This window comes from Hipposideros armiger, unplaced genomic scaffold, assembly GCF_001890085.2.
Source record: "Hipposideros armiger isolate ML-2016 unplaced genomic scaffold, ASM189008v1 scaffold_58, whole genome shotgun sequence".
Taxonomy (NCBI): Eukaryota; Metazoa; Chordata; class Mammalia; order Chiroptera; family Hipposideridae; genus Hipposideros; species Hipposideros armiger.
In genome coordinates, this window is record NW_017731408.1 from 3,324,062 (window position 1) to 3,335,127 (window position 11,066).

The following is an 11,066-nucleotide window of genomic DNA, read 5'->3' on the forward strand; positions in this document are numbered from 1 at the left end:
AAAAAAAAAACAAAAGTAAACTTCCATGTTGGCAGGCCCCGGAGAGGAGCTGACCTTTGGGAAGCTCCTGCCCGGCTAGGATTCGGCTGCGCGGGCTGGGACCGTTCGCCCAAGTCCTGCCTACTGCTCCGGGGAGAAACAAGCGTGGAGCAGGGGGTGAGCTGGCGCGTTTAGGTGTGCACGCGGAGGGTGTGCGTGCAGGAGGGAGCGCGCGTGTCCGCGGAGGAGGCTGCCGCAGAGGCTCCTTTGTGGAAGGGGGTTCAGAAGCCAGCTTGGCGCCTCCCCTTTTGTGCTTCCACGAGGATACCTGGCTCTTCTGCACAGTCCGTATATCTCTGCCCCCCGCCGCCCCTATTTCCCTCGGTGGCCAACCGTCTGGTCCTCCAGCCTTTGGATGCGGGGAGCAGCTTGTCGGATGGCTGCGTCCAAACCTCCAGCCCCCTCGCGGCCCCGCGCAGGTGTAGGTGAGGGCCGCCACGCCAGCGGCGGAGCTGTGGGAGGGAGGAAGGGGCCGAAAAGAAAGGGGCGTGCTGGCCTTGAGGCGGGAGCTGGGATCAGCCTCTTAGCATTGTTACCTGAGGCAGCAGCTGCGCCCCGCCCCGCACTGCCCTGCCCCCTCGCGGTTCGGGGCTGCCGAGGCTGCAGTGACCTGGGAAGCGGCGACGGCGCTGGGAGCGAGCACAGGGAGCGGGGGCCGCGGGTGAGTGTGAGTCGCGCCGCCGAAGCTGTCGCGATCGCTGCTTGGGGGCACCCGGAGCCGGCGACTCTCCGGCTCGGGAGGGCCAGGGGCGAAAATCAGCCAGGACCCAGGGCCGGGGCGCCGAGTCTCGGCTGCCTTCGAGCCTCACTGAGAAGGCTGGGGAGGTTTGAGCCCCTCCACACCCACCTGGGTGACTTTAGCGGCTGTACTGCCTGGGCCGCAGAGGACAGCGATCGGTCCCTTGAGGCGAAGACGCGCAGGTCCGGACCCGCGTCCGGAGAACGAGCGAGGTCGCAGGATGCTCCTGGGTCGGACCTGGGTCGGCTTTAGGATAAACGAAGCATCCACCTGACTTCCGCCCGTTCAGGAGCGCGCGGTTGGGGGCGCGGGCCAGGTCCCCGGCCAGCGGGGACACACGGCTTGCCCCTCTTGCCAGTGGGTGCGGGGTTGGCAAGGACGGCGTCCGAGGGTTGCAGACGGAGGAGGACCGGGCGGCTGTCGCTCTAGCACTCCGTGCGAAGTTCAGGCTGGAAGTTGCGCCCTTCATTTGTGCAAGTCTGGGGAGGAAGAGGGTGGGCTGGCGAGTCACCCCCAGCCGCTGCGGCGCCCCCAGTCTGGGGACAGCAGGCTCTCGGTTTAATCCTCGGATCAAACACCAGGAGTCTCCCCTCGCTGCTTTTCTCGCCGGCTCTTCCCTGCTGCCTGTGGCGGATCCGCAGTGCGGCCGTGAGGCTGTCTCCCCCGCGCCCCGGACCCAGCCCCCGGACGTGGGGCAGTGTCGCCGCCGAAGCGCGAGGAAGGGACGGAGCCCTTGTCCACGAACCAGGAGACCCCACCCCCCTTTCGCTTCAAGTACAGAGGCACCTTTCCTGGTTAGCTCCCTCCTCCCGCTCCTGGGAGCGTTGTGCGGCCGCCTCTGCGGAGGGGCAGACGCGGGGAGAGGATGGCAGGGGCGAAGGGGCTCTGAAGCTGGAGCGCTCGGGCCGAGGGAGCGGGGTCCGGCGACCCCCCGGCCCGCCGGGAGGGGCGAGGTGGTGCGGCGGCCGCTCCAGTCGCTTCACCCCGAGATCGGCGGACGCCCCCAGGAGGCGGCAGGTCCGGCCCTTCCAGGCAGCCGGCAGCGCCCTGGCTCCGCCGCGGCGAGCACGGACGAGCCTGCGCGGCGCGTGTGAGCGTCTATCTGTGGACGCGGCGCACGGGCGTCCCCGGCCTCCCCGCCCGCTCGCCGCCGCAGTCCAGATAAGGACGCGGCCGCGGGGTCGCGTGCTGCCCGCGGGGACCTCCCACTCGCGTCCCCGCTGCCGTCGCCGCACGCTGAACGGGGCCGCCGCTGCGTGGCCGCCGCCGGCCAGGGGCTTGCGGCGCCCTCCGAGCCTTTTGTGTGGCGGAGCCGGTCGAGTTTGGGTGAGTGACTGGGACGGGAGGGGCGCGGTGGACCGCTCGCCGGTGCAAAGACCTCGACAACGACTGTGTGTCCCGGCTTTTTGAAAGACATCATTACCCCCGTGTCCTCCGCCGCATATTCCTTCAGGACCTAGTCCCGAACGTGGATTTGCACCCTAAGGTGCGGCCGTCTGTGACCCCCTCTCCTGACCCACGGTTGTCTGCCTGGAATGAGCAGCTAGCGCTTCCTTCCTTCTCTCTAGAGAGGATCCTTGGGCGCTCGTTGGTCTTTTTTTCCCCCCTTGGTTTTGGGACATTGCGAGAAACTGAAAATGCACATTCAAAAACAGGCGTTCTTTCTCTGCTCTCAGGGTGTTGGGTTCCGAGGCATCCGTGAAGTGTTTACGTTGTGCTGTAGATTAAACACGCTGACTGGAAACAGTCTTGGGTTCTTTCACTGCTGGTCAGAGTGCCAAGGTGAAGAGTTGGATGTTGCCAGCTCTGGTTCGACTGTGTAGTTGACATTCAGTGTTTAATAATCAAGAAAGGTTTTGAAAGATTGGGGTGAGGGGAAGAGCCTTTTCCCAGTGAGTTAGTGGAGAGCGAAAATTCCATATTTTAGAGCTGCCTGTACTCTCTCCACCCTTTCTTCTCCCTTAAATAAAAGAGGGCTGTAAGGTCCTCTGCCTCTTCTCTCCAAACCTGGTGTGCTGTGCCGCCTTTTGTCAGCAGAAAGATGTGGGTCAGCCTTTCCTGCCCCCACCTCACCTATGACACATGTCAGCAATGAAGGGGAAAGGTTTTCTGGTGTGGGTATTCCTTAGCATTTATCTTTGATGATTGTTGACCTAGGGGGTGAGTGACCAGCTGAGCAACAAGTCACTACTAACCCTCTTTCAGGGAAGCTCTGAGCTCTGAGCCGAGTTTCAGGAACATGTTTTCCTCCTAAATACACTGAAATGAAGCACACATACTTTTTTTCTTCCCTCCCATCCATGCCTTTCGAGAGAATAGAGCTTCGGCTGCGTTTCTGACACCAAGAGCAAAGTTGCGCCAGCTGTTCAGACAGGAGAGTTTAAGAAGGGGCCAGAGGGCTTCTTTGAGGACCCTATGAATACTTTCATTCTGAGACTTTTGCTTGCTGATTAGATAAAGGCTATGTACATGGTCCCAGCGTCCCCTTATTAAAAACCCACATAGTTAAAAGATGCTCAGCTGAGCTAGGGCCTCCCCCAAAGGGTCCATCACTCAGACACACCTTTGATGGGTCATGATGATTAGTACTCAGGGGACTTGCAGAGACATTCTCATTTTCAGAGCCTTACTGTGACAGCTGTCCATTTGACTCAAAGCTGGGCATTTGTCAGCCTGAGCAGCCATCCTCCCTTGCTGATGAGGTCCAAACCTGTAGGTGAGATGTTAAATACAAGCTCTCTCTCTCTGCCCTGGGGGAAGACTGATGGACACTTGACGTTTTCCAGACAGAGCCAAGGCTAATTCCATTGTCCGTGCTGGCAATTACCAGCTGCCACAAACAGCCAGTGTCTTTAGGTCTGCCGCATCACCTGTGCTCTCCTCGGGTACCTGGAGAGTTTCCGTTTGCATCTTTACTGTGGACAGTACCCTAGTAAATCAGATGTTCTTCGTTTGTCCTCTGTTTCAATATCTCCCGAGACCGTGGAAAGGGTTAGAATGTCTGTCTGCACGCTCTCTTTCCTACCGTCTCTCTGATAGGAGAAATCCTGGGCAAGGGGGAAGCCCTGTTGAAGCTCTGTTGATGCTGGTAGTAAAAGCATTAGCATCTTAGCTAATCATTGCTGGAGAACTTAGTCATTAGAAACTGTTGGGGGGGCCTAGAATTCTTGTATGTTACCCTGGGAAAATAATTAGCCAGACAACATACCAGGAACAATGTTGTAAATTTTCTTTTGTTCCTTTAACTTTTTAAAATAGCGTTCTTTCCCATGATAGGGCAGCGGTTAGAATCCTGCCAATGCGTAGCTAACACAAGTTACTTATTACTTCCACAAGCTTTTGTCTGGCACTTCCCCTGTGGAACACATAGTACTAGAAAGGCTTGCATCCTTTGGAGCTTTGGTATTAGAAGACAGCGTTGTTGCACAACCTCCGAGTGTATCGTCTTTCTCACTTTATTAGTATCCCTCTTTACCTTTGCTATGTGAGGTTTAATGCCACATCTGTGCATATATTTACCCAGCACTGAATGAGTTATTATTGCTTTCTAGGATGGAGACATTTTTAGCTTTTAACACCATTCTTAACAGGGATAATCTATAAACAAGTCAGCATATCTGGAATTGAAGGATTAGCAATTCTTCTTTACATGATTAGTGAATTGGAGGATTAGCATGAGGTATTTCATGTACGAAGAAGTATTTTAAAATATGTCAGGGTAAACTGCCAAGATTACCTGTGCAGTCTTGAAAAAAGAAGAGTTCAAATATAACTATAAACTGTAATTGACAATGAGTCATTTGCTTTAGGGGTGCCAACTATGAGAACAACCTAGTTATGCCCCTAATGATAATTATGAAAACTCCTTTTAAAAGCCACTTGCATCTCAAGCGAGCTATAAGTTGGCTTGGATAAATATTTTCAGTTTTACTTTCTAAAAAGTTACCCAGTTGTGATGGCTACAGAACCCTTGAATGTACTTAATGTCACTGATACACACTTAAAAATGGTTAAAATGGTAAAAAAAAAAAATAAGTTATCCAATTAATAATTAGAAATGCTATTTTCTATTCGTATATAATTTTCAGAACTTAGTCAAACATTTTATAAAAAACACCCATTGCTGTAATGTAGAACTAATTTAATATACAATCACTGAGTATTAAAAGAAAGACAAATCTCACAAACTTAGTAACTTAGAAAGCAGAGAATGGAAATATTGAAGGTTTCTAGCAGCCTTAGCATTTTATCTGTAAACCCAATACATATTTTAAAGCAAATGTAATGCCTATGAAAATAAAGAGAAATCATATGTACATATGACACCAATTGTTAATAATAGCTATATACAGGCATCTGGGTAAGGACTGTACACGTATTCATATATTCTTACACAAGACAATGAAATGGTATATCCTTATATTATAGATAAGGATATTGAAACATAGGGTTAATAACCTGCGTCACCTCAGGTTGCACATCTAAGAAGTAACAAAACTAGGATCTGAGGAAAAGCAGTCTGTTTCTGGACTGTCCGCTCTTAGGTTACCCTGCCTTTTACATGGGGTTTTGTGTAAAACATTTCATAATATTTGAATTAGTGATATCAGACAGGTTACTCCTGCGTTACCCAGTATTGTTTGACCAATGTGTGTCTGTAAGTGTGAGCTTTGACAGTGATGCTGTAAAAAGACCATTACACTCAGGAGTCCAGTCTAAAAAGCCCCTCCATTTGGCCCTTTATGACCGGGAGGAAACAGTCCCCTTTTCACACACCCACATTGGGGATGCTCACTCTGTAGCCTGCCCGGAGTCCCTTCTTCCACGTCCCCACTTACCTGTCCTCATATATGAAGCAATGTGGTTGTTTTGACCCGTTTTCACATCAGGTCTGTAACAACCCAACACCAAAAACAAACACTTAAAAGTCGGCAAAAATGCGCTGACTCCCAAATAAGTCAGTAACTGTGAGGATAAGGGATCGGCATGTGGCAGGTGTGATACAGACAGCTTATCCTTATGTGTGTGTGTCTTCTTGGCTAATAGTGTCACAGCAGAAGCAGAAGAGGCAGGTAAGAGGTTCTGATGGCTTATAAACAGTGGCTTACCTAGAATCCAAAATGATAGCATCAGAAGCGATGACAGAAGTCTTGTAATGTATCCCAACCTCCTAATTTTACAAATAAGAAAACTGAAGTCTAGTGAAGCGAAATGATGTGTCTAAAATGGGAAGCGGTAAAGCTTGAGTTAAGGCTGGAACCTTTGATCTTCGGGCCTCGTGGTCTTTTCTCTGTTTGCGTGGAAGCCATGTCACCAAGTGGAGCAGGAACATGGTGGCCCTGACTCCAGGGGGATGAGTTTGGCCGTTATTTTATCATCTCAAAATGCCCTGCCTATTACGTTCAAGGTGGGAGATGCCAACTGATTGGTATGGGACGTGTCCCTACTGGAGAAAGGCAGGGTCGCTAACGCCTACCGCTTAAGCCATTTGGGTAATTTCCCCAGGGGTTGAGTATCCATTTCCTGAAGAAAGTGAGCCAGGTAATGAATAAGTAGTTTATTCATAAAGTGAGCAATACTTGCTCAAGCTTTAGCGGGTTCTCAGTAAATATGTGTTTTATTGATTAACGGAAGGTTTCCAACTTGGATTTTTTTTGCTGCTGTTTTGGCAGCATTTCCAGGTAGTAAATTTTGGTTCACATTCAGAAAAGTATTAGGCCCTTTTAATGCTCTCTTGAAGGTGTTGTCCCTCATTGAATTTTAATATCCAGCTACTCTAGGAAGACTGGCACTGGCCTCTGAAGGGAAGCGTTAGTATTAGAATGTTTTCCTGCACTGATTTTAAAGCTCTTTTATCTTTGTAGGTTTTGAAGATGACACGCAACACGCCTTTTTCTCTAGACTTGCGCGTGGAAAAAGCATGACCCAACTTTGAGGTTTGAGTCTGCTTCCCCAAGGTCAAGAAATCATCTTCTTAGCCGGCAACAGTACTATGCATGTTATGAATTGTGTCTCCTCGGTCAGTGATAAAGAAAATGGGACTCTGGCCACGGCAGCTGGATTCATGATTGGGCAAACGCCACCCCCACCTCCTCCTCCACCCCCTCCACCTCCTCCATGTCCTTATGCTGGGGAAGGGTTTCCTCCCTCTCCTCCTCCCCCACCACCTCCCCTGCCCGAGGGGCCTCTGGTCCCACCTCCCCCTCCGGAACTGCCCTCAACTTCTCACGTGAACGGCTACAGCCATGTTGGTCAGAAAAAGCGAATGAGAAGCTTTTTTTGGAAAACCATTCCAGAGGAGCAAGTTCGCGGCAAAACCAACATCTGGACCTTGGCAGCCAGGCAGCAGCATCGCTATCAGATCGACACAAAGACCATTGAGGAGCTCTTTGGGCAGCAAGAAGATACCACCAAGCCTTCCCTTTCCAGGAGAGGAGGAACTTTCAATTCGTCCTTCAGGGAAGCTAGAGAGGAGGTAAGCCTAGGCCACGCTGCATTGTTTTGAGTTTGGGAGTCTAGGTACGTTTCACACCTTGCTAGAATCCCTAAGAAATAAGGGAATGCAAGGGAATGTGCTCTGGGAATGATAGGAAGGGCCTTATATGATAAACTTGAGCTGAGTAATAACAAAATGTAGGAAGCAAGCATGCTGGACCCTCCCAGACATCTCGGTGGAGCATGACCTCATGCAGAGAGCATGCTGTGGGCCTTCCTCTTGGCCTCTCAGCTCTGCCCTGGCTCTGCACATCTGCTGCGGTTTCCTCTGGTGGAGCACTTCATTGGAATCCAGGATTATTCGTCTCCATTGAAACCACAAAAAAAAACCTAAGTTCCTAAACTCAGTTATCTGTGATGAACTGGAGCTTTCTGAGACAAAATGCGTTTTGTTAAATAGCATCATTAACTAACACACATCCTTAGGATTTTATCCTTATGTTTCCCTCCAGTTTTCCTTGTACAAGTGTTTGGAGATGGCCTTCAGTCCTCAGATCTCTGAATTAAATTATGGCCAACGTGGAACAGAGATTTCCAGAGAGCCACAGCCTGATGCTATATTTTCAAGTAGACTTTCTAGGAAGCATATTTTCAGTTATCACTCAGTACGTTACGTTGAGAAAAAATAAATAAATAAAGCTAGCAAATTATAAGAACTTAACTGAAAACATGGTGTCAGAGCTACAAATCACTGTATGTTATAGAAACGGAATCCAAAATTGCATTTGTAAGTACACTCTGAGTAGAAACATGAGAGTAAATTAAGAAACCCCTATTTGCTAGAAGAAAAAAATTAGGAAACCAGGGATTAAAAGGAAAGAATGCTGCCTGCCCTCCCCTCCCAAAAGGCAACAGAAATGCATCATTTTTTAATCTGTTGTAAAGGAGCAGAGAAAATAGGTCAGAGATGGAGCTGACGAGATAAGAGAGTAGGCAGGGCTCTGGAATGAAGCAGCATACAGCTCCCTGCATTACTGAATTCTTGAGGCGACAATATTGACCTCTTTTCTCTGCCTGGCGCAGGAACAGGTTAACTTCACGCCACAAATTCACTCGGGGGGCCCTTGAAGCTGGTGGTAGGGTCCCCTATTGAAATAGCCAAGAATCTATTTATTATAAAATACGGGAAATGCTGGGATTAGAATTCACTGTAAACTGTGATATAAATTTGAGAAGAAGTCTTCAGGACAATCCTGGTGCTTTCCCGGCTCGCTCCTTTATGCCAAGTCCTTTTATTTCTTAGTGGATCCTTTCCGTATTGGAAGGAGCCAGAAGTCATTTCCTTAGTACCCTGGCCCTTGCCCCAGCTTCCAGCAGGGATTTCTTATTGTGCGGTAGGTCATTGCTTACCATTGTTTTTCAAGCTCCACTCACTGAATTTCAAGAATTTTGAAGGAAAGAGTGGATGGGCGCGTGTGGGAAAAGCGTGTGTGTGTCTCAGAAAAGCCCCTGGGGCACACAGAAGGGGGCCTGGCCCATCACACTGCTGGGAGGCAGCTGGCCTCTGTAAACTGTATCTGCTTCTTTTGCCAAATGGTAGTTCATGGGACCATGAGGAACTTGCTGCTTTATGTTTGTGAATTCGAGAGGGGCTAAGGACCGTGGAGAGAGGGAGGGAAGTGGCAGGGAGTGTGGCACTCTTTTTCCAGCTGTGGTAGAAGCAGAAATATCCATTTGTAGGCCAGATCTAAAATTCGGGGGGGTGGGGAGGGGGGGCTCTTTCTCCTCACTTCCCAACACCCCTAGACCGTAGGCACAGCTTTATTATCATCTTTTTTAAGTTAAAAAAAAATCTGAAAGTGAATAATTATTTTTTTAATTGTGGTAAGATACACGTAACAGTGTTTACCATCTTAACCGTTTTAAAGCGTCTAGTTCCATGGCACTGAAACATCCATGTTGTTGCGTAACGTCCTCAAGGTTCGTCCATGTTGTAGCATGTGTCAGCATTTCAAGGCTGAATAATATCCCATTGTATGTATATACTACATTTTGTTTATCTAGTTACCCGTTGATAGACACCTGGGTTGCTTCCATCTTTTAGCTATTGTGAATAATGCTATTATGGACAGGGGTTTGCAAATATCTTTACTTTTAACACTTGCAGGTCCTAATCTGAGAGACAGCACACTAGAAAGAAAAATTAAATCACCATGACCGTGTACTCAAACAATCTAACTTCAAATCTTCAGTACACACGTAGCAAAAGTAGTGTAGGTACATGGATACATGGATTTAAGTGCCTATTAGGTAATATTGTCACATAACAGAGAATTAGCTAGAATTATGTTCAATTTTTCATGCTATCTCCAACATGGCTTGAAGGATTATCTATACTTTTTTTAGTAGAATACAGTTGGTGCTATTTTCTTCCTTGATTAGATTTTCTTCTAAAGAAATTACAACTCAGAAGAGAGATAGTCTAACAGGGAAAGTCATAAATCTTCTAATTCACTCTGTAGTAGGTGGAGTCCAGGGTTGAAAGTAGTAGCTCTCACCACCTGTCTGTTCTGTGTGGACTGGAGAAGCCCCTCGACAGCATGTTTGGCAGACGGACCTATCCTGAGCCTGGAAACATGGCATCCCGCAGGCCATAATTCTGGAGGTTCAAACGTGCCGAGGATCAGATTATGTCCCCTTGAAATATAATGATCTTGTACAGAAACGAGCTGCCATTACGTGGTTGGCTCATACTTTAAAGGGCTTATAAAGCATTACAAGTAAATTCCATTACACTCCAAAGGAAGAAGTTTCTGGAAGATAGGGAAGAGCTGGGTTTGGGAATCGCTGAATTTAGGAAGAATAACTAATTGAAAATAGTAAATTAGAACATTTAATAAGGGAGTAAAAGGCTATGAAATATTACTATCCTTATATCTTCGTTACCTAAAAATTAACTTGAAGAGGCTACCGATGGTACAATAACAATTAAGCTGTAGTAAAGTAATTAGAAATAACAAATTTATATTACTGGTGATAATAATAAAAAGATTCAGCTCAGACTCCACCTTTTCCCCCCGAGTTCGCTGGTCTCACCCCTGAGAAGTTTCCCATCCAACTATTATCAGTGCTACTCAGCCTCACACTAGTTCTTTGGGTCTGTACTTGTTTCTCTCCAGAATCTAAAACGCTCTTAAGCGGAGGGCCAGTCTTAAGGATTTGGTTTCCTTGAAAGAAATTAAAAATAACTCAGCTGACAGAACTGAACCGAGGAAGCAAAGGGGCTGTCTTACAAGGTATCGATATGATAGATCAAAATTGGGATTCACAAAGAAAACACAGTAAGATGAGTAAGGTCCAAGGATCTAATGTAAAACATGGTGACTACAGTTGGTAACACTGTATTGTATAACTGAAATTTGCTAAGAGAGTAGAACTTGAATGTTCTCACTAAAATATAATAATAAAGATAAATAGGTGAGGTGATAAATGTGTTTATTAACTAGATGGGGGGATTCTTTTCACAATGCACATGTATATCAAGTCTCCACAGGATACTCTTTAAATATCTTTACTATTTTATTTATTATACCTCAATAAAACTGAAATAAAGTAAAAGAAGACACAAATGTTGAAACACTAGAGGTGATTCATTATGTCTTTAGTAATATTACAATTAATATTAATTCATTATACCATGTAAGAAATAACTAAAATCATTTATTAGAAAAAGAGGAAGGGAGAGAAGAAAGATGGAAGGAAGATTGGTTCTTCTAAATTTATGAGAAGTAATATTTTATTCTCACACACTGTAATTTTAGGTATCAGTCATTCTTTCTCATCTTTTGTTATG

General features: G+C 47.5%; 1 protein-coding gene across 4 annotated transcripts in view; it reads left to right on the forward strand.

Annotated features, from left to right (window-relative positions):
- The window catches only part of FHDC1 (FH2 domain containing 1), a 39,845-nt gene that overhangs the window by 3,500 nt on the left and 25,279 nt on the right, over positions 1-11,066 (forward strand). Inside the window, exons 1-2 of one of the 4 annotated variants that reach the window (XM_019641255.1) lie at positions 37-156; positions 6,643-7,253. In XM_019641255.1, the coding sequence (XP_019496800.1) occupies positions 6,771-7,253 (483 nt within the window). In that variant the 5' untranslated portion in view covers positions 37-156; positions 6,643-6,770. Of the gene's footprint in view, positions 1-36; positions 157-481; positions 701-2,019; positions 2,105-6,642; positions 7,254-11,066 lie in introns of those variants that run through there. The other 3 variants (XM_019641251.1, XM_019641254.1, XM_019641252.1) reach the window with 3 other exon arrangements.